Below are 26,600 nucleotides of genomic sequence, written 5' to 3'. Positions count from 1 at the left end.
CCACCCTCCTCAACACATTCACACCTTGGAAATTGGCAGGTCCAAGTGACCAGCCTTGCCCTTAGTCTGCACTGTGGTTGCTCCTGTCCTCAAGTCTCCACTGGCCTTTCTTCTTTGGAAGTCACAGAATCACAGGATTTTAGAGCTGGGGAGGGGCCTTAGGAATCATCCAGGCTAATCCTCTCAGCTCAGGCAAGGTTCGGAGGGCAATGAATTGCATAGGCAGGAAGGAGCAGAGCTGGCATTTGAACCTAGGCCCTTCAGTTCTTCCCAGTTCTTGGGACTGCAAGCACATTCATGCTGCTTTCTCCCCATCGTGATTATTCTCCTCTCCTGACCTCATGTTCACTCACCCTGTTTTCTTAGGGACATCAGCGTCATACTTGTTCTCTTTTCCTCTCTGCTGTCCCGCCATCATCTTTAGGGGCTGCAAGATGAATATCGGGAACCCTTCTGACACTTGAACCACACAATATTCTCTATTCCCAAAAACCTCCTTAAAATACTCCATCCATTTACTTAGCGTCTCTACTTGCTGATTACTGCCTCTTGCCCATTCCCATGTTCACTTCCTTCATTCCTGCTTTTTGATCTTTCTGTCTCTTGGACTTTTCCAAGGGTTTTGCTCCATGACTTTGTACTCAAACCTTGACTCTGTGCATTCCAGCTCCACAGTAGGTCCTTTGACTTTTGCTACTTCATAGGAGCCACCTTTCTCCCAGGTTCTGAGAACCAATGGGGAAATCAAGCTGACCTCATCTCTGTAAAGTGTCATATAATAAGATTGACTTTGCTGCGCTGCAGCAATCCATTCTTTTTTTTTCCTCTTTAGGTTTTAGCAAGGCAATGGGGTTAAGTGCCTTGCCCAAGGCCACATGGCTAGGTAATTAAGTGTCTGAGGCTGGATTTGAACTCAGGTTCCTCCTGACTCCAGGGCCGGTGCTCTATCCATTGTGCCACCTAACCTCCCAGCAGTTCATTCTTTAAAGAGGAAGGAAAAAGAACTTGAATCAAGTTTATCAGCATTTTGAAAGAACTCTGGTGTTACATGCAGTAACCTCCCCTCTGAGGGGGAGCGAAAAAATGTTTGATCCTTGTTTTGAAGCATTGTGCTTGGTTGCTGCTGCTGTTCTTTCCTTGCAGATGAAGGTGGTTCTGTTTCCGTTCCCCTGGATGTATGCCATTTGCATTGACTCCTACAAGTCTTCCCAAGATTCTCTGCACTCCTCATTTCTTACACCGTGATAAATAGTTCCCATTACAGTCATGTACTACAGCTTACTTAGCTATTGAATTTTTTTTTGTCACTGACTTGTCTGGGACACAGACCTAGCAGAGGAATCTTAGGGGCTGCCCAGAAGTTCTTGTAATTTGTGTTTCTCACAGTGTGAGTGTCACACAACACTTCAGAGAGATGACTTCATCTCTCCCTTTCCCGAGAACTTATTTCCAAGTTCCTCTCTTCTATTCATCAACACTTAACAGTCTTGCCCACTCTCTGTCTTCATTTCCTTCCTGAATTCTTGCCTTCACCTCATTACTCTTGACTTTGGCTTACGTCATCATCACTTTGCTTAGCCTTGCCTTTCCTAGGACACTGTAGAGTCCCTAATTTCTAAATGCATTGATAATTCATGTCCTCTACAGCACTTGAGACTTGACCATTTCCTTTCTGGATTGCCGCCTTCTTTGACTTGTGAGAGATCACACACTTCTTGTTTTCTTCTTTACTCTACAGTTTCTTCTTTTTTGCTGGTTGTCATCCCCTTCCCACCCCTTTGTGGGGGGTGCTTCCTGAGGTTTTGCCTCTGACCTAATAATGACTCCCAGACCTCAAGTCTTTGGACCAGAATGCTCTTCTGAATCCAGCTGCCTCTGGGCTCTAGGCACCCAATGGGGATGACCCTCAACACCATCATTTCTTCAGTACTGGTGCTGATTCTGTTCCACTGGTTGGTGGGGGTAGTCCATTGCTCTTACAAAAGCTGACTGAAATTTTATGAGTTATATGGCAAGAGGAGGTTATACCCCAGGAGCTTAAGGATGTTTCCATAGTTCATTTCTGTAAAGGTAAAGAAAATGGTTTCTCCTATGACTATCATGGGGCAGAGGTCTCTGTGCTAGTTAGTCACTGCTGGCAAGATCCCTCACCAGAATAGCTTCAGAAAGGACCAAGGAATGGTCAATAGGGAGCAGAACAGAGGTCTGTGCATAACGTTACATTTGTCCTGTAATATTGTAGTCGTGACGGCTTATGGAAATTTAGGTCAAAACTTGGTCCCCCAGAAAAGTTCACTTTTGTCCCTCAATTTCACGATAGCATCTTTGCCTGGGTTCTGGATTTTCAACACGCTCCCACTTTGTTAGTCACCAATGGGTAAAGCGAGGCTGCAACCTTGTTCCCATGCTGTTTAGCCTGATGCTTTCAGCATGTGGTTGTCAAATGCCTTCAACAAGGATGGACCCGGTCTCAAGGTAAACCATCGCAGAGGGTAAATTCTTCAACTTGAAAAAGCTCCTAACCGACACCAAAGTGGAAGGAGGGTCGATGCATGGATTATCGTTTGCTGATGATTGTGCCCTCAATGCAGCCTCTGCCCCTGAGATCCAGCATATAGGGATTGATTTTGACCTAACAACACCAGGAAAACCCAGGGCCTCCATTAGCCCTCATTACACCATCCATATGTGGACCCATCGCTTACAGCAAATGGAGAAGTTTTGAGTCCTGTGTAAAAGTGAGTTTACCTTGATAGTGTATTTTTCAGGGATGTACACGTTGATAATGTGGGTGATGCACAATTGCCAGAGATCGGTCGATGTTTGAGAGGCTTTGAAAGGAAATGTGGGAGAGAAGAGGTCCCCAGGGCCGTTGTGCTGCCCTCATCGATATGTGCCATGCCAGGAAACTGAATTGCTCTCATTGAAATGGTCCTAGTAAGATTCTGAAGATTGATTACCTGGTGGGATGAGATACTGGATGCTGAGGTTCTTTCTTGAACTCAACTCTGCTGCAGAGAGCAGAGGTCTGATGGACCTGCCATGTTTTCTGAGTGCATATATGTTTGCCTCAAGGATGATTTTATGGAGAATTCACACAAGGCAAACACTCACCCAGAGGTCAGAAGTAGTGGTATAAGGACGCTGAAGAACTTTGACATTGACTGCCCTACCACGGGAGACACTGGCCCAGGATCACCCAACGTGTTGTGTTCTCATCAAAGAAGGTGCTGTGTTCTATGAGCAAGGCAGAATTCTAGTAGCTCAAAAGAAATGTGAGAAATTTAGACAATTCACCCCAAATGCTCTAGTGTTGGTCTGATCCTAGTCAGGTGCACTGTAAATTGACTCTAACATAGTGCTGTCATTTTGGTTCTCTTCAATTATGCAGAACTACCAACCTTACGTACCCTCTCCCAAATCAAGTGCATTGTATTTCTAAAATCTGGTTTCTTTTCTGCCAGCTGTATCACAGTTCTCGTTGTGTTCAACATGTTAATATTATCTCTCCTTCACCTTTTCTATTCATTTTATTTCCAAATCTTGTCAGTTCTGTCTCTGCTCTACTTCTCTCACCCGGCCCATTTTCTTTTCTTCCCATTGATGCCCATCCCCAAGGTCAGACTTCTATTAGTGCCTACTTTGATTGTCTGAATCTTCCTTGAGTATCGATCTGGTTATCTTCATTCTTCTGTTTCCTTCTGTGCACCTTCAGACTGGGGCCAAACCAGGCTTCTCTGCCTTTCTTTGTTCCTCTTGTTGTCTAAGTTGGCCTTCCTTCCCCTTCTTCATCTGTTGAATTACCAGTCTTTAGAGTTCCTGCCACTTCTGTACTCTCTCCCATTCCTCCTTCAAACCTCACAACTCTGTAGCTCTCCAGAGCACAAATCTTATGTTATTTTGATTTTAGTTCATTTGTTTGTCATCTTCCTGTTAAACTTCATATTGGCCAATCAATAGGCATTTATTAAGCATCTGTTATATGAGGAAGAAAGGACCCGAATAAAACTCCTTGCTTTTGTGCAGCTTATGGTTATGGCCATGTCTCAGGCCCTAGCCCAGTTGATTTTAAGTCTTCCTTGGTGCTAAGGAAAGGTTCATTTCCATTTAAAGCTAGAAGGAGGAGGATAGCCCTTACCTGTGGTCCAGCACCCTTGACCCAGCTGCTGCCTGGAGGGTCCTCGCCATGGATCGATTCTCTGGGTGTGGTTTGGTCATTTCTATATTGGCTTTTGTCAGTGTTTCCTTCCTTTCCCCAGGGTTTTCAGAGAGAGGAGAGAGAGAAGTATCAAAGGCTGTTGCAGCGACTTAAAGAAGGATGCCATGGAAACTGTCTCCCTCCTGTCACTGCAAACCATCACGGGTAATGACAGGCGTGGGTTGAGGGGCCTCTTGTAAAGGGTGACAGCCTCCCAGGGTTGGGTGGGGGATTGCCTGAGGAGCCACTGTGGGACTGCGGCTGCATCTAAGGGCTATGCTGATATCTCTGTTCAGGGCTCTTTGAGAGTCTGCTTCTTTGTTCGGCTCGGTGGTCAGGATTCTTTGTTCCTCCTGGACCCTGGGTTCATTTTCTGCTGTTTTGGTTCCGATGCTGTGAGTGCTGGTCAGGAAAACCTGAGCTCCAAACCTGCCTCTGACAGTTACAAAGCTTTGTGATCAGGGGCAAATCACTTAGCCTCCTTGAGACTCAAGTTTCCTTAGCAATAAAATGCAGAGAATATAACAGTGTTAGCGTCCATCTCACAAAGCTGTGCTAAGAATCAAATGGACTAACATACAGAAAGTTCTTCATAAACGTGGGCTGGTGTTCACTTCAGCATCGCCAGTGATAAAGTCTGAAAACAGTTTTGGATCAGAGGTTGGTTATGATAGAACTTGCCAAGATAATGAATAACAGACATAGGAGTTTTAGAATCTGTTAAATTTCAAAATATTTTGAGGATTTGGGTAAAATGATTTAATTTCTTTAAATTGGAGAACCTGAAATTTATTGGAGTATCCAGAGAAATCTAGTAGTTTCCCAGATTCCAGCCTTCCTTTCCCTCTGGTTTCTTTTGCTTATTTCCCCCTTCTGTTTGGGGTCAGTTAACAGGCACTCCTTGAGGACACCTAGCCCAGGCATCTATCTAGTGCCTGTTAAACCAGTCTGTACGAAGATCTGAGGGGGAGACAGTGTCTGAACCGAGCCCTGAAATAAGTGGGCTTTCTAGGAGGGATGACAGGACAAGGCTGGGGAGAAGGAATGTCCTGTGGGACCAATAGCAAGGTCAGTTAGGCTGGAAGGTAGGGCTGTGGGGGTTAATTGGAGCTCAGTACGTGAAGTGTAAGAGTAAAGTGTAGGCACATTAGCTTTGTGCTTTAGGAATATCACTTGGGGGGAGGAGCAAGGTGGAGCCTTGGAGTCAGGAGGACCCAAGTTCAAATCCAGCCTCTTTGATATTAACCATATGACCCAGGACATGTCACTTTAGCCTGATTGCCTTGCCATTTAAAAAGAAAAGGAAATATTTTGTAAGCTGAAGAGAGCATGAATTGGAGAGGCAGGGAGACCAATTAAAGGGTAGTTGCAATGGTCCAGGAGAGGTTTGGTGAGGACCTGATTTGAGTATAGAGAAGAGAATGGATATATAAGAAGGTTTAGAGAGAGCGCCACCTGACCAAGTGTGGACAGAGTGAGAGAAGGTTGTAAACTCATGTGATTGAAAGGTTGACTGAGGTCTTGGAGAAATAGGAAGCATAGGCAGAGTTTGGAGAAAAGTAGTATGGCATTCTGATTTGAACATTTGGATCAAAATGTCCATTCACAAGTTGGCAATGAGTTGTAACTTGCTGTGTGGAAATCTTGGAAAAGTGGGAGTATGGTCATTGAACCCCTGGAAGTTGGTGAGGTCTTTGAGAGAGAAAAAAAAAACTTGAGCAGAGCCTGGGGTACAACCAACATTAGATGGCAGCCTATGGCTAATAATTGTTCTACAAAGGAGACTTGAGAGATAGTAGTCACACCATGATGATAGCGTTTCAAAACCCAATGATGATCTAGGAAGAGAAGGGCCAGTGGTGTCATTCAAAAAGAATGAGGATTGGGAAAAGATCATCAGATTTGGTCATTGAAAAGGAGTGATTAATAAGTTCTTTTAAGTAATACCTTTGGAAGTCTGATTACAAGAGTTTGATTGTGAAAGGGAGAAGATAAGTGGAGAGGATGGTAGGGGCAAGGCAAGATTTTTTGAGAATGGAGAAAAGACCTAAGATTCAAGGACTAGGCTGGTAGGGAAGAAGTAAAGATTTTAAGATAAGAGAAGGGGATGGTGGGAGGCAACATGGCGGTATGACACTGAGAATTTGGATCAAGGGTATAAGTAGGAGTGCGGGGATGAGATGAGAAGTTAATAGATTATGAGACATCAAGTAAATGGAGAAGGAGGAGCTCATGGGGAATGGCCGCTTTTTCTCAAAGTATGGGACCTTGTTTTATGAGAAGCAGAAAAGTTGAGAAAGAAGATTTGGGACTGTTGTGGGGAGTGATAGAATGCTTTGAGGAGTTAAAGGACTGCCTTGCTGCAATGCGGGCCCAGTAGAGATTATAAAGTATACATTTGTGGTTGTGGTGGACCTAGTTAGTATGGCTGCTTGACTTCCTCCAGCTTTGTTCAGCCATGTATGTATGGAAAAGATTGAGTTTGGCCAGGTGGCAGAAGTGGACAGTGTTTGTTTGGAAAGGAGGAAAGTAAAGCCTTAGCAGAAGGGAATATTGGTCTGGAAGTCCTGGGGCTGAAGGGATGTGGGGGGAATATCAGTATTGGAAAGAAAGACTGGGCCTGGGACACAAAGTCTTGATAAAAGATGAAAAGGGCAGTGAGGTGGTGCAGTGGATTGGATAGAGGACAGACCCTGGAGTCAGGTGAACCTGTGTTCAAATCCTTCCTCAGACACTTAATAAATTTCCTTACTGATTGACCTTGGGCAAGTCACTTAACACCCCCCCCCCCCATTACCTTGCAAAAACAAAACAAATGGAGAAAAGAGGGGAAAGGATCCTGGGTCCTGGAGGGTAACTGCCACCAAGACCTTCATTAGATAAAGAAGCTCCAAAAGAGCAATGAGGAGGAGGGGGCCAATGTATCAGAGGGAAGTGAAGCCAGATCTGGAAAAAGGAGTCAGGAGGACATTGGGGAGTGCTAGAAGATGGATGGGAAGCTTAGAAATTAGCCACCCCAAACCTGGGGAGACCAGGGCAGAGGTAGATGACTGAGGCCCAGATTGATGGTGGGGAGGGGCAGGGATGTAGGAGTTTATAAAATCACTAGTTGAACTAGTCAATCTAAAAGGTGACCATTTGGCCATGCTGGGTGTAATAAGTTATTTTTTTAATTTAATTTAAGTTTTTAATTTTTAAGTTTTTTCCTCCAGTTACATGCAAGAGCAAGTTTCAGCATTTACTTCCAAAAACTCAAGTTCCAAATTCTTTCCTCCCTCCCACCCCACTTCCCCCATCATTGAGAAAGCCAGTTACTTGGTGTAAAAATATATTGCCATGAAAAAGATTACTACAATAATCATGTAAAAGTAAACAAAACCTCCTCTCCCCCCCCCACCCCCCCCCAAAGAAAGAGAAACCTCAAGAAAAATAAAGTAAAAGGGGGAAAAAAGAATCTTCAGTCTGTATTTAGATACCATGAGCTCTGTCTTTGGGATGGATAGCATTCTTTATCTTTATCTTTATCTTATTTTTTTTTTGCCAGGCAGTGGGGTTCAGTGGCTTGCCCAAGGCCACACAGCTAGGTCATTAATAAGTGTCTGAGGTTAGATTTGAACTCAGGTCCTCCTGACTCCAGGTCCAGTGCTCCATTCACTGCACCACCTAGCTGCCCACTGCACCACCTAACTGCCTGATAGCATTCTTTATAAGTCCATCCAAAAAATTATTTCAATATTCTTTTTCCACAGTTGCTATTGGTAGCTGTATTTTTGTCCATCGTATTCCTCCCAATCCTATCTATTCTGTTCTGTCTCCTTTCACCTTGTCCTTCCTCACAAGTCTGTGTTTTGTTTTGTTTTTTGCAAGGCAGATGGGGTTAAGTGGCTTGCCCAAGGCCACACAGCTAGGTGATTATTAACTGTCTGAGACCAGATTTGAACCCAGTTACTCCTGACTCCAGGGCCGGTGCCTTGTCCACTGCGCCACGTTAGCTGCCCCCTCAAGTCTGTTATCTGACGACTCTTTGCCACTGATTTTCCCTCTTTGCTATCACCTGTACCCCCCCCCCCCATTCCCTTTCTCCCATCCCTTTTCTCTATTCTCTAGGGTAAGATAGTTACCTATTCCCAGTAGAATATGTAATGTTATTCCCTCTCTGAGCCATTTCTGATGAGAGCAAGGCTCATTCACTTCCCCTCACATTCCCCCTCTTCCATTCCACTGCAAAAGCTTTTTCTTACCTCTGTAAAAAATTATTATTAAAGGAGACATTCATTTCCAGTCGATCTGATGATGGTTAACCATGAGAGTTGAGAGATTAATAAATATGGAAATGACACTTTTCAGCAAATAGGGAATGAGCTCTCCAGTAAATTAGGTACCAACAGGCAACTATATATTTTGGGCACCCCCTTTGCATTTTGTTATTTTGAATTCTGAGGGTTGGGGATAAGAATGTTTCCCCCAAGATTCTATTCCAGGAATTTGCAGCTTCCCTCTATGGAGTGAGCAAGTGAGAGAAAGGATATCTTGCCTTTCCTAGTGATGATAGGAAACAGCCCTTCTCTGGACCTTTTCTCTCAGTCAGCAAGAGAAAGAGAAAGTTTATAACCTTTGTTTAAGAAGTGGAGGGATGAATGTTGGAGAGTAGTTCATGCAGAAAAGCAGTGCATGGTGTGTGTGTGGGGGGGCGGGGACAGTTCAGAAATGTGTTTGGAGCAATGGATGTCTTAGTTGTGGCCTGAGAATTGACCCTGGATTTGACTCTACAGCTTCCACAAAAGGGAAAAGCTACAAAAAACAAAAAGGGGAGATTGTATACATTGATCTGCATTCAGACTCCATAGTTTTTTTCCTTTTTTTTGGTAAAAGTTTTCATCTTCAAACAATAGTTTTCAATGTTAGTTTTTTTGTGAAACAGAAGCCCATTTCATTTTTTCATATGGAGATTATACCTGTGACTTGTGTAGTCAGCAGAAGTGTTTTCTGCAGCTCCATTTTTGATGCTTCTAGAATATTTAGTAGTCTAGCCAGAAAGTTGGAGAGCTACATAGATATTTTGATAAATTTTCACCACTTGGGCTAGGTACTGTTAGGAAAAGAAGAGTAAACTTAATGAGTAATGGAGTTTGTTAAATTAAAAAAGTCTATTTAACAAGAATGCTTTTGGTACCTAAAAACACTTAACCCAAATTTCTCAACTATGTCTGTCCATAGGTAAAAATGATAGTAAGGGTATCACTGAAATTTTCTTCTAACCTACTGAGTTCTTTCTGTTAAAATTTTAAGTTTTTAAAATTTTAGGTTTTTAATAAAAGGACTTTTAAAATAATATTTATTTTTCATTATTTTCTAATGTTGACCAATATTATCCAGGTTTTAAGATTGAGAGTTTGATTTGCCCACAGTCACTCAGGGTCAAAACTAGGATTTAAAATTGGTCCTTCTCTCACCCTCCATGTGCTCTGGGCTATGTGACTTCTTTCTACGTTCCTGGGGGATTTGGTAATACCTGTTTAGAGAACTTTGCTGAGCAGGAAATGAATGAGTATCCTGGTTCCTTCTTATGTTTCTGATCTTGTGAAATTTTGCTGTTCCTAAGTTCTCAACGATGTCATGTGGAAGCAGTAAGGAATGGTGGCTGGGGGGAAGACCATCACCTCGGGATGAGAGCAGGTCAGCTTGTTCCAAAGCAATGTGAGTTCCCTTTTGTGGCCCGGTTTTACAGTCTTCTACTTAGTTCATATTAGGAGTTGACATTTTATATTTTGTAGTCTTAATTTGAAAAATTCTGTATTGTGTAGGGCAAAGAGCAATGATTTGAAATCTCCAGGTGTTTAGAGACAGTTGAGCAGGGGGAAAGGTGCCTCTTTGTTATCATTCCCCAAATAATGTAATAGTTTTTGAGATTTTCAAATTATCCATCTTTTACCAAATGGCAGCTCTGAATATATGGGATCTGTTCAGCATGAAGACCTTGGGTACAAAATAAAAGCCTTTAGTCATTAGGCACCTTGTTTTGTGAGAGAATTGATTGACATTATTTGAATTGTTGGTCTCGGCCTTTCCTGGGAACCAGTAGATTGATATTTTAGCATCCTTCTCAACAGAAAAGAGAGGGAGGAAGGGAGAGATGGGGAGAAAGGAGGAGAAAGATGTGTGTCATTTGTACATGCACCACCTGTGTGTTCACACTTGCACACTATCATGGTTATGCATGTATTTCAGTTTTGATCAAGTTTAATCTTTCTGTCATCTTTGTTTCTTGCAGACAGAGTTAATGAATCGTGGGGGCCTGTTCGTGTTATGAGAAGTGAGAAAAGGTAACTAGCTGATAGTTTCTTTTTTTTTCCCCAAGAAATGTTTTGGTAATGGTTTTATGTAAGAATGTGACTTTCTCTAGAAATCTCAGGATTTCCTTGGGTAGAAAGGGTCTCAAAAGATCTCTCTCTCTCTCTCTTTGAAATATGATTTAAAAAAATTCTATATGTAGACTTTTTGTAAATAATTTTATTTTTTTTAATTACATGTAAAGATAGTTTTCAACATTCTTTTTTAATGAGATTTTGAGTTCCAAATTTTTCTTCCTTCCCTTCCCCCATCTCAACCCCAAGACAGCAAAAAATTTGATAGAGGTTATACATGTGCAATAATGTAAACATATTTCTACATTATCACATTGTGAAAGAAGAAATGGAACAAAACAGAAACAAAATGAAAAACAAAAAAAGTGAAAATTGAATACTTTAATGCACATTCAGACTCTGTAGATTTTTTCTTTTTTTTAATAAAGTTTTTAACATTCATTTTTTGGGTAAGATTTTGAGCTCCACATTTTTCTGCCATCCCTCCCTCTTCCCAAGTGTAGCAGCTGATTTGATATAGGTTGCACATGTATGGTTATATTAAACACATATTAGGTTGTAAAAGAAGAGTCAAAACAAGGGGGGGGGGGAATCATGAAAAATAAAAAAAAAATTAAAAACGAACCTAGAATATGCTTTGGTCTACATTCAGATTCCATCGTTTTTCTCTGGATGTGGATGGCATTTTCCATTTATGGTCTCTTTGGGACACAAAACTAGTAATGCTGAAACAAAGGATATGCACAGTTTTATAGCCCTTTGCATACAGTTCCAAATTGTTTTCCAGAATGGTCAGATCTATTTGCAACTCCACCAATAGTGCATAAGTGTTCGAGTTTTCCCGCATCCCCTCCATCACTGATGTTTTCTTTTTCTGTCATAGTAGTTTGGCAATCTCGATTAAGCCATCTTGTCCTCTCTGCAGAAAGACTAAGCTCATCATTCAGTGTCATAGTTTGCTAGGAACTGGAACATATCATTTCCTTGAACTTACCTTGTCTCGACCATCTCCATTTTGAGTGCTGGGCTGTTCTGCTCTTTCCTTTGTTTGGGATTGCAGCAGGATCTCAGCATTCCCCCAGTAAAGGTATGCATTCGTCAGATCCAGCTCCTCCTTGAGGCCTTCGTCCAGATTGCCCAAGCAGGCTGTTGGTCCCATTTTGCCTGTGTGTCATCTCTTTGATCCCAGAGCAGACCACTTTCTAGTCAGGCTTTCCTGATTAGAGACTCTTTGGGGAACCTCCCATAGGAAGGCTTTGAAGGTTGCCTCTTGGTTCTTCGTTTTGTGAAGGCTTTAGCCTCTCTGTTATTTTTCCTATGAGACTGGCTACCCTCCTTTTTTCAGTCTTCTTGCTGAGATGCCACTTGTAATATTTTGGTGATTGTGACATGCTATAGTTTCCTCATATGCATGATGTCCCTGTTGCCCATTTGATCACCTGCCATTTTGGTTTTTCTGATACTTTGATGTTCCAATTTTTTTTTAAGGTTTTTTTACAAGGCAAATGGGGTTAAATGGCTTGCCCAAGGCCACACAGCTAGGGAATTATTAAGTGTCTGAGGCTAAATTTGAACTCAGGTCATCCTGACTCCGGTGCTTTATCCACTATGCCACCTAGCTGTCCCTTGATGTTCCTTTTTGTAGCACATGGCATCACGGGGAAAAGGATGCTATTCATATATGATGAATTTTATATATGGGATCATTAAAAGTGTTCTGTTAATTTTCCAAACAAATCTACCCTTGCTCTCTTCTTTGTTTTGGTCCTGGCTAATTGTGTCTCAGGACTGTTGTGAGTTATCCTTGGATTTTTCATTTGTTTATGTGGCATAATCTGGACAAAAGATATCCTTTGTCCCCTTGCCTTTTTTTCCTCTGGATTGTAACTGATCTCTAGAATGACTGAATTCCCTTGAGGAGGAGGCCCTGTAGCTGGTGTTCTAGGGCAGTCCATTCACCCACAAACCCAGGAACCTTAAGGACGATGTACTGTCAGTAGCCCAGAAAGCCTTCCTCTAGTTACACTTGGTTTGTGCTGGACTTCTCTGGCATTTTGCTAGCAAATGTTAAATTACTTCTTCTTTTGATGTTCATATTCAGAATTTTAAAGGTGCTAGGAAAAGTAAGGCAGAACATAGGGATTTTTGTTTTGTTCCTCTTTTTTGGAGGGAAATGTCCTGTTCTCTCTGGTGAGGACTAGGACCCTAAGGCAGATTCTGGCAGGTTCTCTTTGTCATCCAATCATCTAAGAACTGGTCTGGTCAAGTCTGGAGAGCCTTGTCGTCACAAGTGAGGTGCAGGGCCCCAGGGTTTCCCATCATAGTCCTATTTATTATCAGGGTTCTACCCATCCTTCTATAAGATAGCCTTGAAATCAGGGAATTGATGAACAAGACTATGCAAATCCAAGCTATTCTGAGCACCTGGGATGGTAGATTGGCAGTTGGGAGGAACTGTAGAGATTAACAACTTCCTTTTCATGGAAAGGAAACAGTCTCTCAGAGACTTCACTGTGTGCCAAAGGTCCCAAAATGGAAGGGTCACGTCACCAGACCTTTGGACTCCCAAGTGCCATGTTTGTTTTGCTGCACCAGGCTTTCATTTTTAAAAACGGTTTCTTTTTCTTTTTCACACCAAGTCATTTGCCAGTCTCCTCACTTCCCTCTTCTTGATTTGAATTTATCATGACAAAAAAAAAAACAGTCAACAAAATGGCATACTCTAGAAGGGTCTGTGACACCTGTCCCTAGGGTCTGTTGGTGCAGTGTCCAGAGAAGGGAAATGCTCCATCATTTGTTCTTTCACTGTTCATCTGTGTTCATCTGCTTTCTTGAAAGTTTTCATTTGTATTATGATAACCAATGTTATGTATTATTCTCCTTGTTCTACCTGAACAGAGGAGTGAGTGCTGGGCTTAGTCAGGAGGTCCAATCTAGACTTAAGATACTTCACTAGCTGTGTACCCTAGGCAATTCACTTAACCCTCTTTGCTTTAGTTTCCTCAGCTGTAAAATGGGGTATATGCCTAGGAGTAGGCTTGCTTGGTTAAAAGGTATAGACATGTTAGTCTTTTTAAAAAAAATATTTTCCTCCAAACTGTCATCCAAAACAATAGGATCAAAGAACAGTTTGCCCAACAGTGTATTAATATACCTATCTTTTTCTTTTTTTTGCAAGACAGTGGGGTTAAATGATTTGCCCAAGGTCACACAGCTAGATAATCAAATCTCTACTTGTTTGGCTAGAAATTCCCCTTTCATCCTTCTTCATGATTTTAATTCTTCTAAAGAGTTAAGAATTGTACAAGGTTATATTTATCAACAACTTACTTTCCTATTTCTGTTTCTCCCTTTTCAGGTATTCTAAAGCAAAAATTCCAGAACCTGAAAAGACAGTTGCAAATAGAGCAGAAAATGAAAGTGTAAGTTTGGGACTTTTATTTTAACATATTTTTGGTCTTTCATTTGAATAATGTTAACTTTTTGGATGCTGTTCAAAAAAAATCAGACAATTGATATGTGACTTTGTAAATACTTCAAAGCAGGTTCTCTGCATTCAAGGTTTACCTTTTAATTTTACCCATAATTCCCTTGTTCTCATGTTCTTTTGATCATGGAGGAGAGAAACCCCTCTCCATCTTGCTATCTTTCTTGCTTTGGTATCCTCCTCTGCTGCTTTGGTTGTCTTGAAATTCAAGGAGGCAGAAGGCTATGTCTCCCCTGTCCCTTCCCCAGTATTATTGGTATTACTGACTGGGGTTGTTTCACTTCTGAGGAAGGCGTTGAGTTGTGCAGACCACCTGAGCAGATGGGGGATGAACTCCTAGATTCTGATCTGCCTCAGGATGTTAATAGTTGGGTTTGTAAACGAAGTCCTAAGTAATAATTAGGAGGAGGGAATTCTTTGGGATCAAAGAGATCAAGAGACTTGGCAACACTAATGATTTTAGCAAAATATTTTGCAAAGGTAAGGAGGCATTAAGATGACCTTTAAGTACTGGGCCGGGGGAGGAAAAGTTCCTAAATCTGTCTTTTAAAATATATGCTCCCGGGGCAGCTAGGTGGCGCAGTGGATAAAGCACCAGCCCTGGAGTCGGGAGTACCTGGGTTCAAATCTGGTCCCAGACACTTAATAATTACCTAGCTGTGTGGCCTTGGGCAAGCCACTTAACCCCATTGCCTTGCAAAAACCTAAAAAACAAACAAACAAAAAATAAATAAATAAAATATATGCTGCTGAGGAAAGGAACCATCCAACCTCTCTGCTCCTACCTACTAGTACTCTGCAAAATGCTTTTGTTTCTTAAAAATTCACTTTCCTGGGATCAGGGGACCTTGACTCCAATTGGTCAGAATTATAACTCTAACTCTGGACACTGTCTTCAACCTTTGCCCCTAGACCTTGCTGAGGTCTCTCCTGCCTCCCCAGAGTGGACCCCTGCACACATCCTTGGGAAGTCCATTTGCGATTAGCTATTAATGATTTGATGAGTAAAACTCCACAATGCAGATAAAAGACAAATTTGTGTGGCCAAAGCTCAGTACCTTCCTGCAGTTGTCATACATCGTTTAACATTGGAATGGGAGCAGGTCATCACCCCTCTTTGAAGCTGAGGTGGCTGTGTAGGAGATGGCAGCTGAATACCCAAGAGGCCTGGTGGAAGGTGGAACTGCTGACCACTAACTTACCTGGATTCCTTGCAGTAGAAGTAGGCATTGGCATGGTTGGCAGGGGCATGTGGGCCTCATGTCCCCTTCTTCCGACCCACATAGTGATAGGCCAGCACATGAGTGGAGGAAGGCCCAAGTTACAGGATGGCTTGCTTTGGCTTCTTTTCCTGCTTCTGGGTTGCTCTATGTTTCATAGAAATCCCATGTGTTTTATGTGAACTAGAGAGCTGTAAGTCTAGCATTGAAAGTAGTAAAACTATCAAGCAATTTTCTTTTTATAGAGATCACAGCAGCCGGAACCTGATCTCTCTGAGGAAGTGTCATCCAGACTTCGCTTGGGCAATGGAAATTCCACTGTGTTCAAGCGGAGACACTCTGGACTCGAGATGAAAGAACAACAGCCCTCCAGCAAAGAGAAGGAAAAGGGCCCGGAGGAGCTCTCTGAACTCACCGAGGTACACACAGCCAGCTCAGTTGTCCTCTGCAAGTCCCTCTGGTTGGTCAGGCTTTGGGGGCAATTCTGCTTTGAATGTTTTTTGGCTGGTAAGGTAGATGAGATGTATGTATGAGAATCAGAGGGAAATCCTGGGCAGTCACTGGGACCATGGAAATTCATGAGGGTTCAGGGGAATGACACCACCACCTTATTTGTGATAGCAGCTGTTAACAGTGGGGTGAACCCCAGTGTTAGAAGCTAACTCCTGATGGTTGCCCTCTCAGTGATTTCAGTATTGAGCCATTGAGCTTTTTTGATGAGTGTAGCTCAGAGATGTATCTTATTCCAAAAACACGTTGAAATTAAAGAAATGAGCTTAATTAGAAAACAATAGGAAATTTCCCAAGGAAGATTTTTATCAGTATTGCCTTCTGTCCTTAGAAATCTGATGCCCACTTGAGTTTCTTTCCCATCATCACTTCAAACTCAAAAAGTGTGCCATGTGGGGGCATCATTGATCCCTGTTTTCCGCTCCCTGGGCTTAATCCATCCCTGATTCCTTTTGTTTCTTACTTAGAAACATCTCTCAGTTTCACTCTTCTCTATTTGCACAACCTTCTCACCTGAGCTGCTCAGCTGGGATGGTGTCTCTGTTTTCTGCCTTCTCAGTCCCTCCTGAATACAGTACTGTCAGATGGGTTTGTTTTTTCCCTGAATCATCATTTTCTTCACATATCCCAATCACTCCCCATTTTCTACTGCATTGAGGTTCGTTTCCTTTTCCACCCTTGTGGTCTGTACTCAGGGTTGCCTTGATACCTTTGCTTGTGATGATCCCTTGTCTGGAATCCCTGCTCTCCTTCATTTCCAAATCCTGCCCATCCTTCAAGGATCAACTCCATAGAGGGTTCCCCAGCCAGCCTAGCCCAGCCCTGTCTGTCCTTTGTCTGCATTCCTCAAGCACTTGGGGCTCCCAGCAATCCCCCCCCCCCCCGGCCATCTACACCTCAGTGACAGTTGAAGCTCCAACAGGCAGGGAAACATAGTCCAAGTCCCATAGGCAGACTCCCCCTCCCTCCATCTCATAAGATAGGCCATTATGTGACTGGGAGGAGGACTTGGTGCTTGAAGAGTCCCAGGTGGTCACTTTGTGGTGAGATGCCCATCTGAGCCTTGGGTACTATAAATCGGACTAGACAGCAGTGAATACTCGTAGAACTGCTTCATCATGTCATCACAGAAGGGGTAAAAGAAAAAATAGACTGGGGGAAGGATCAACTTTGAAGTTGTTGGTTATTGGGTGAGCAGCATTGACACGGAGGAGGCCCCAGCAGAGAAAGTCAGAGGTGTTCCTCCTGGGCTTTCCTCTGTGCTGTAAGTGGCCAACACAGGACCTCCATAAAGAGTTCTTTTCCCATTGGGGAAGGCAGGGAGATCATAAAGGGCACTTATACAGTACTGAGTCTTACTGAAGACAGAAAACCCCAAATCTTTGTCCCTTTCAGTTCCTAAAGGGCTTCTTGTAAAGAGTGAGTAAATATAAAAACTATTGGTTTGTCAGTAAATTAGTGGAGTTTCCTGAGGGGTAGTTGAACAGAGACTATATGCATGTATCATACTGACTTATATAGCCAGAAGCCAAATAAGTGAACAAATTTCTCATCCAATGGTAATAGTACATAATATGGCCTGGATAAAAAAAATTCAGATCTTAATTTTTTTTTCTATGTAAGTCAATAATCAATATACATATTTTATTAAAATTGTGTTCTTGACTGATAACTACAATGAATTCACCTAATTTAATGGATAATTCAGTATTATGTGGTTCTAAAATTAACATTGTAAACTATGGATTTTCTATTTCAGGATATGGAAAAAGAGATTAATAGTGCCCTAGGCTGTGGCCCCCAAGATGAAATCCTAAGCAGTGCTTTCAAATTAAGAATCACCCGTGGGGATATACAGACTTTGAAGAATTGTCACTGGCTCAATGATGAGGTCAGGTTCTTCCCCTACCCCCACCCCCACCCCCACCCCCTTTATCTATACTTGAATCATGGTTTTGAAATAAACTTTTAAAATTTTATTAAGGAAAAAAATCAACCCAAACCAGAGCATCCTCTCATTGTATCTGAATGAATATAAACACAATCCCCCCCCCACACACACACACACATGCACAGCTATCACTTTGGGATAGACCATTCAGGAAGGGTGCCTGGTGCTGGTGCAATGGTGAGTACTACAGGTGAAATGGGGGTAGGGAGCTGACTCTTCATCAGTCAACCCCCTCCTCAGCCCCAGGCTGCCTATCTTCTTTCTTCACCCAGCTGTGCTTTTCTTTTCTGGCTTCCCCTCTCCGTTCACTTGGCCTCAACTGCTAGACTACTCAGATTTTCAGGGGTCATGAAGCAATAGTGGACCCTCAGGGCCCTTGCAGACCAAGCTCTCCCTTTGTAGATGAGGACATGGTGAGGGCCAGGTGCACAATCAGTGCATCGTGCTGCCCCTTTCTAGGCTCCTTTGCTGAGTCACTGTCCTGTGTCTGTCGGCATGAGTGAGGCTGGTTCATACTTAGGAGCCCCAGGTGCTTCTCTTTGGGGTGCAATTTCTAGATGTGCAGCTCTTAACTTAGATCTTTAGCTGTAATCTCACTCCTGAATCCCAGACCTACAGAAAGGAATGATCAAGAATAACACTGGTAGTGTGCTAAGCTCTGGAGTTACTGATAGGAAAGGAAAATAGTTCCTGCTGTCAGGGAACCTCCCTTCGTTTTTTTTATTTTAAATTTATTTTTTATTAAAGATATTATTTGAGTTTTACAATTTTCCCCCCAGTCTTACTTCCCTTCCCCCCACGGAAAGCAATTGTTTCCATGTTGTACCTTGATCCAAATTGGGTGTGATGAGAGAGAAATCATATCCTTAAAGAAGAGACGAAAAGTCTAAGAGATAACAAGATCAGACAATAAGATATCTGTTTTTTTCCCCTAAATTAAAGGGAATAGTCCTTGGACTTTGTTCAAACTCCACAGCTCCTTATCTGGATACAGATGGCACTCTCCTCTGCAGACAGCCTAAAATTGTTCCCAATTGTTGCACTGATGGAATGAGTGAGTCCATCAAGGTTGATCCTCACCCCCATGTTGCTGTTAGGGTGTACAGTGTTTTTCTGGTTCTGCTCATCTCACTCAGCATCAGTTCATACAGATCCCTCCAGGCTTCCCTGAAATTCTGTCCCTTCTGGTTTGTAATAGAACCTCCCTTCTTAATGGGGGAGACCATCCTGGAAGAGGTTTCATCTGGAAGTCATGGCAAGTTCCCTATGACTTTTGGGGACAGCAGCAAAGCAGATAAGTCATCCCCATTGATGTGATCCCCATTTCTTTTCTTTTTTTTTTTTTTAATTTTTAAGACAATGGGATTAAGTGGCTTGCCCAAGATCACACAGCTAGGTAATTATTAAATGTCCGAGACCGGATTTGAACTCGGGTCCTTCTGACTCCAGGGCCAGTGCTCTATCCATTGTCCCCTAGCTGTTCTCAGTGATCCCCATTTCTGATTTCAAACTATTTCTAAGTGCCAAAGACTTTGTTGGCATCTTCTGCTTATTGCTCCCTGTGTCTCAAAGGCACAATTCTTTATCTCTGACCCTGACCCCTTTCCACACTTACCTATGTATTGAGGGAGCCAGAATTCCTTCTGTGGTGGGAAAGAGCATTTCTCCACAAAAGTCAGTGTCATCTTCAACTCTTGTCCCCTTCTTGTCCACAGCATCTTAAACCCTTTCCCACTCACACAGCCACCCCGGTCCTGGCCTGGCCACTTCTCCAAACTGCAGTGACCTCCTGGTGGTCTCCTGGCCTCCAGTCTTGTCCTTTTGAGGCGATCCAACACAGAGCTACCAGAGAAATGTGGCTGACTAGAGGTCTTTCCTTTTACTCAGTGGCCTCTAGCTATTGTCTGCCTGGTTGATCGCCTTGTTGGATCTCATACTCCCCTCACTGCTCACCCTGTTCTCTTTCCAGTTTTGTGCCCAAAGGTTCTGTGTTGTGTTGTCGTCCCCTCCCCACCCCCTGCAGCTAAGCTGACTCTTTCCTTCTACTTCAGATTTGTTTGGTTTTATTGTATCTGGCTGTGTCTCCCCCCCCCCCCCCCCCATCTATGTGGGCATCTTGGCTTCTGGCTCCTGGCTCTCTTCCCTTTCTAATCCTTCTGCCCAGCACTAGAGGCATTGACTTTATTCCAACACACTTTTTTATGTAACTTCACATTCTAGAAAATTCAGATGAGTTCAAAGAGCACAAAGGAACAAGTCATGATTTTTTCCTACTCTTGTCCTTTTCTATTATACTTTCCTCCTCCTTCCCCATTTCCCTTTCATATTTTGTCTCCCTTCTGATCTTTATTTTGTATGCATTCTGTCCCTCTTCTGTGCTATCACTTCCCTATTACCTATCATTTACTTCCATTTCTGATTGTCTTACCTTTTTGGATCCCCATTCCTAACCACCCTCCTCCCTGAGTGGGCCTTTGGGTCACCTTTGGGGGCCTTCCATGGTGGTGGGAAAGAGCATTTCTCCAGGTGAATCTTCTTCTGATCTCCCTTTTTGGTGTTTTATAGATTATCAATTTTTACATGAATCTACTGGTGGAGAGAAATAAAAAGCAAGGATTGCCAGTGCTTCATGCCTTTAGCACATTCTTCTATCCCAAACTGAGTGCCGGTGGCTACCAGGCAGTGAAAAGATGGACTAAAGGGCTGGACCTCTTTGAACAAGAGCTCGTCTTGGTGCCCATTCACCGCAGGGTGCACTGGAGCTTGGTGGTGAGTCGGGTTTATTTTTAAAATACCTAGGTCTTAGTAGACTGTGGAGAATGTGAGGTCGAAGCTGTGACTTTAGCTCCTCTGTGACCTGCAGAAGAGATCATTTTCTGTGATAAGTAAATAGGGCCAACTGTCCCTGCCAGATCCTTTGTTGAAGGCTTCAGTTTTGACTTAAGTATAAGATGTCATCCTTGTCTGTGAGTTTTCAGTATCCTGGGTCACTTTGCAGTTCTCTTCATGTCTTCAGAAGTGAATGGAGTTTTCCACTTCTGGTCCAAGTAGGACCTGGTGGTTTCTGGCTTTTGATATCCGTGTTTTTCTATTTCAGGTGATAGATGTGAGGAAAAAGACTATTAGGTACCTGGATTCTATGGGACAAAAAGGCCACCGAATCTGTAACCTGATGCTGTAAGTAAAAAACAGGCTGCCTGCCTTCTGGACCGGGTGATTGCCAGGTGGGCCATTGGGGCAAGGATGCCTGCCAACAAAGGCCTCTTCAGGCCTCACAGATAACAAATGACTGAGTATTTGGTTTCAACATCAATCTCAGAAACATTACAAAATCCTGGTTTGACTTGCATTGTGTATGAACCCTTAACCCATCATCAAAACTGAGCAGACCTGAACTAAATGTCTTTGTGATTAGAAAGTACCAAGTTCTGACTGTGGAGGAACTCCTGCCGAGGTCTGAGCCAGACGTGGTCATGCCTTTGCTTTTTGTAGCTTCTGACAAATGGCGGCATGTCACTTGGGCTTCTCACTGCTTAGGGAAGCTTTTTGTTTCTCAGACTTGAATTATTTCTTAGTTGAAACTAGGGAGGAGGAAGGCAAATTTTCCCATTCCCCCATAGTTGTGTATGGCCACCAGGGCCTGGTGGCCTTGATTTGAACAAAGGAAAGGAATGTAGTCTTTCCCATTTTTGGATGGTGCTAACTCTTCTTTGGAGCCAAAATCTACTTTGCTCCAATATCCACTTGTTTGTCCCAGGTCTGCCCTGACCAGAACAAGTTGGATCCCCTTCCTTCATCACAATCCTTCAGATGATCACTTTACTTGCCTCTGTCTGTTAGACTTAAACGCAGTTCATTTCAGCTTATGCTGATTGTAGCATCCTAGATCTGGACATGGAAGGTGCCAAGATCATCCAGGTAGTAATTATCAGGTGTGGATTTGAACCCAGGTTTCCAACTGTTGATTTGCAGTCTCTGCAACATTAGCCTGTCAGTGTCTCTTAAAATGGGGTCCTCAGAGATGCTAAATACTGTCTAGCTGGCACTTTTGGCCAGTCATAGCCCCCAGGGAGGCAAACCAGGTAAATCCACCTCAGAGAAGACCAAGAGGCCTCACTCCGGGATGTGGTCTTTCTGGGTCCTCTCCCTCCAAATCTCACAATATGCCTCTTGTTCTGGGCACTCTTCCTTGCAGAGCCCAAGATCCAGTGAAGGTTTTTGATTTCCTCATGTTAAACCTTTCAGTTAATTAACAGCCTTAATACTTTTATAAATGAAGATTAAATGTATACCAACAGTTGACTTTGTCTCTTCCAAAGAGGAGAATTTACATTTATCCCTGTGTTTGTTTTGTGCTGTCACTTCAGTCTGTCTTTTGGGATCCCAAGTCTCTTGTCCAGTGGGTAAGCTCTTCCCCCTAGTCTTGCGTCAGCCACACATCTGATAGACATCATTTATGGATTTCGAACAAGGTGTTTTTACATTTATTTTTATTAAAGATATTATTTGAGTTTTACAATTTTCCCCTCAATCTTGCTTCCCCCCCCCCCAGAAAGCACTCAGTCTTTACTTTGTTTCCATGTTGTACCTTGATCCAAATTGGATGTGATGAGAGAGAAATCATATCCTTAAAGAAGAGAAGTCTAAGAGGTAACAAGCTCAGACAATAAGATACCTGTTTTTTCCCTAAATTAAAGGGAATAGTCCTTGCACTTTGTTCAAACTCCACAGTTGTTTCTCTGGATACAGATGGTATTCTCCTTTGCAGACAGCCCAAAATTGTTCCCGATTGTTGCACTGATGGAATGAGCAAGTCCTTCAAGGCTGAACATCACTCCCATGTTGCTGTTAGGGTGTACAGTGTTTTTCTGGTTCTGCTCATCTCACTTAGCATCAGTTCATGCAAATCCCTCCAGGCTTCCCTGAAATCCTGTCCCTCCTGGTTTCTAATAGAACAATAGTGTTCCATGACATACATATACCACAGTTTGCTAAGCCGTTCCCCAATTGAAGGACATTTACTTGATTTCCAATTCTTTGCCACCACAAACAGGGCTGCTATAAATATTTTTGTACAAGTAATGTCGAACAAGGTTTTTATAAAAATGTCAGAACAGAGCTGAGGACTGGAGACCTTTGATTTGTTAATGATACTATTTAGGTCCAAATGTGTACTCAGCAAATTCTGTGTTTTCCCACTAGAGGGCTCTAACTTGACTCCAAGTTTAGCCTGAGCTTCACTTTCCTCATCTGTAAAATGGGGATATTGCCTGTAATCCATCCTTCCTTTCATAAAGCTGCTTGTGAGGCTCAAGTGAGATCATAGTGAATGGTGCATGGTTGTTGAGGTGCTCTGTCACTTACCTTAGACTGAAATCCAGACCTGTCCAGTTGGCGGCGTTGCTCTGATTGAGCAAACCAGTAATCTTGTCAGTAACCAGAGAGCTTGGACTGGCTTGGCTTGTTCTTGGCATGGTAGAGTCCTGAGGCCCTGGACTTGGGGACCTCGGATCCCAGAATGGTAGAATTAGAAAGGACCCTAGAGATCTTCTGCTCTCGCCAGAAACTCTCAGAAAAGAAATGCAGCTTACCTCAGGCCCCATCCCTGGTAGGACTGTTTGACCTGAGGATGTTTATCCGGGCTGCCCCACTGATCTTTATTTGATATGCCATCGTTCAGAGGTATCACGTCCTGGGCTAGGCCTACATTGGGCTCCCCAGGCTCCCCTGTTGTGTGGTTAACAGACTGTCCTTCATGTTAGGCTTCCTCCAGAGGTCATTTTGTATGATTTTGTCTTTGGTAGATAAATATATTGGAGTCACCCCTCTTCCCCAGCTTTCCCTTCACATATCAGTGGTCTGGAGAGGACTTTAGAGAGAATACAAGTCTAGGTCCTGTCATTCACTTGTAATATTCAATGAACATTTATTAAACATCCACGCTGCTCAGCACAGATGGAGCCTGAAATAAAAGCAATGCTCTAATATTTTCCATAAGAGATAGATAGGAGGTCATGGATTCATGACCCGTCCATCAACGGGCATTTATCAAGCTTCTGTTCTCCACCTGCCATTGGATGAAGTCACTAAGTGTGACCATAAAAAAAAAAGAATTGAAAAATGCTTTACCCTCTAACAAACTTCCCTTGAGTTGGCTTACAGATGAAGTAACTGGGGCTTAGGGAGGTTGAGGGTCAGAGGTAGGGGTCAGAAAGCTGATTTGAATCCAGCTGTTTCACATTGGCTTTTTCAGTGATTGTTGGCCTTGAGAGAGCAGTTTGGGCAAATGGCAGTATTGGATGATTCCATCTGAGTAAATGAGTTGGGGCTTATTCATTTAAGAAGTTTGCTAAACTAGATGAACCAAGGTTTCATCTGATGATTTAGTCCTCTGCCATTGGATTACCCATGGCATAAATAAGAATTGTATTGGGGTTTGAAATGTAACATTTGAGATTGGATTTTTGGAGGATCTGGGGGGGATTCTGACAGATGACTGAACAAATAGTAATTGTGGGGTCCCACTGTGAGGTAACTTATTGATGAGTAAGATGTATTTATCAGTTACATGATATTCTTTATAACTATAAAGAGGTTATATTTACAATTTAAAAAAAGTTTGCTAGCAAAAGAGCTTTTCTTAAAAGGATAAGAGAGAGGTGGGCAGCTAGGTGGAGCAGTGGATAGAGCACCAACCCTGGAGTCAGGAAGACCTGAGTTAAAATCTGGCCTCAGACACTTCATAATTGCCTAGCTGCAAGTCACTCAAACCTCATTGCCTTTTTTTTTTTTTAGGTTTTTGCAAGGCAATAGGGTTAAGTGGCTTGCCCAAGGCCACACAGCTAGGTAATTATTAAGTATCTGAGACAGGATTTGAACCCAGGTACTCCTGACTCCAGGGCCGGTGTTCTATCCACTGCACCACCTAGCTGCCCCTTAAATAAATTTTAAAAAGGATAAGAGAAGTTTGAGCTTGTTTGTAAGTAGTGAGAAAAATTTGTGAAGAGAGAAGAGACCTCCCAAAAAGGAAGGCTGGCTACTGGACCTTAGGGTGGGGCTTATTTTGGACCATTTGTCTTGAAGAGTAATGATCTTAACATGAGATTGTGGACATTCATTTTACTTGCTGTATTTGTGATAGGCCCGAGGTTTCTAGAGATGCCATTGATTGCTAGTCAGTATTTCCTCTTAGAATACCCATCTAGGTGTAGAACACAGTGTATGGTCCCTTCCTGGCTACCTTTGGCAGTGAATGGACTGTTCAAAGCCCACTTGGCTATGTAACTACAGGAATGACCTTGTAAGTCATTTCCCATCCCAGCTTCCAGATGGGTAAAATGATGGCAGTGGAGTAGCTCTTATGTGTCATATAAGATTAAAAGACTTGAACTGTCTACTCAGGGTGACCTCTGCAGCTAATGCAGAGTGCTAGAGTTGGAAGTAGAAAGATGTGGGTTCAAATCCCATTTCTGATGCTCTGGCTAACAACTTAACCCTTTGAGCCTCATCTCTGAAACTGAGAAGAACAATTCTCTGAGCACAGTTTTCATGATGCTCCCAGGTGTAAGTCACCAGCTAGCCCAAGTGCCTGTGTTTGATAGGTCCTTGAAAAATCCTTGTTGGAGTGGATCATTATATATTTTGGTTCATCTGTTCATGTGCAATATATCTCTAGCAGACTGTAAGCTCCGTGAAGATAGAAACTGTATTTTATTTCAGCTTTGTTTCTCTCCTTTTAGCTTTCATTCAGCCCCACTGGATTTTGTACACTGTAGGATTATAATGGAGCAGTGTAATTTGAACTTAATACAGTTGACTCAGATTGACATGAGATCCAAAGAAGGAAATGACATATATTTTAACTCTTTAATCTGTGTTGGAAGAAAGTGTATCCTGAGACACCAAGGGGATCCTTAAACCATAATTGTCAGTATTTTTGATTTCCCATTTTTTCAGGTCATGTCCTGATCTCTTTCCAGGCTTGAGGCGGGGGAAATGAACTATTTAAGGATGTCCTTTTTCTCCCTGCTTAATAGACTGAATTTCAGAGGGCAATAGGTATATCTTCTATAGTTGTCATCAGTATCCACAGGCTAGCAGTATTTTATCCAGAGGATCCTATTAAAAGAGGGAAGCATCTGCTGGTTTGTTTCCAGTTCTTTGCTGATCTTTCATTGGCATTGTTGCTCTTCTCAGGATTTCTCCAAGATACCTGTAAATGTGAATTACTTTAGGGTTGGCATGGTCCACATATCAGCCCGCTGGAAGTGTTAGATAAGACCATTAGTTTGAAATCAGTTCATTATCTTGACTGTCTTTATTAGCTTTCGCTCTGTGCCTTAGGTCTCTCTTCAGTCTCTTCTTCCCTCAGTGTCCTCTAGCATCTTAGCTTTAGGACAGGATAAGGACTAAGTGACAACAGCTAAGTTAGGGTTGACTTGGTTTTCCTTCTGTAACTAAATCAGTGACAGAAAAGCCATTTTTAATAGGATGTGTACTGGATCATGTTGTCTTTTTCCCTTCAGGATGTTTTGTATTGTATGAGGTTTTTCTTTCTGGTGTCACAGTTCCTTGTAGAATTCATTTTAAAAGTTTGTGATAAGGAATTGGCTTGGGAAAGATGGATTCATGCAGATGATTGGACCCAGAAGTGCTGTTGGGATTGATCAGTGTTTCTTCTTGTTTTCAGCCAATATCTCCAAGATGAAAGCAAGACCAAAAGAAACAGAGAGCTGAATCCTGCAGAATGGACTCTGGAAAGTGCGAAACCCTATGTAAGTGACCAAACTGTGCCCTAGAAGGTACCAACCTCCCCTGGTTTTCTTCTCTGTGAATTGGGGAGTTTGATCAGAAAGTAATAACCACCATC

The 26,600-nt window shown here is 42.7% G+C and overlaps 1 protein-coding gene across 4 annotated transcripts in view; it reads left to right on the top strand.

The window, feature by feature from the left end:
• Positions 1-26,600, top strand: part of SENP2 (SUMO specific peptidase 2) — a 44,948-nt gene that overhangs the window by 8,035 nt on the left and 10,313 nt on the right. For 3 of the 4 annotated variants that reach the window (XM_074189557.1, XM_074189559.1, XM_074189558.1), the window contains exons 7-15: positions 4,260-4,363; positions 9,801-9,895; positions 10,470-10,521; positions 13,922-13,985; positions 15,516-15,689; positions 17,540-17,671; positions 20,297-20,500; positions 20,829-20,908; positions 26,421-26,505. In XM_074189557.1, coding sequence (XP_074045658.1) covers positions 4,260-4,363; positions 9,801-9,895; positions 10,470-10,521; positions 13,922-13,985; positions 15,516-15,689; positions 17,540-17,671; positions 20,297-20,500; positions 20,829-20,908; positions 26,421-26,505 — 990 coding nt within the window. The remainder of the gene's footprint in view (positions 1-4,259; positions 4,364-9,800; positions 9,896-10,469; positions 10,522-13,921; positions 13,986-15,515; positions 15,690-17,539; positions 17,672-20,296; positions 20,501-20,828; positions 20,909-26,420; positions 26,506-26,600) is intronic. The other variant, XM_074189560.1, reaches the window with a different exon arrangement.

Source organism: Macrotis lagotis, chromosome 5, assembly GCF_037893015.1.
Source record: "Macrotis lagotis isolate mMagLag1 chromosome 5, bilby.v1.9.chrom.fasta, whole genome shotgun sequence".
Taxonomy (NCBI): domain Eukaryota; kingdom Metazoa; phylum Chordata; class Mammalia; order Peramelemorphia; family Peramelidae; genus Macrotis; species Macrotis lagotis.
This window is presented reverse-complemented; position numbering and strand designations above follow the sequence as displayed.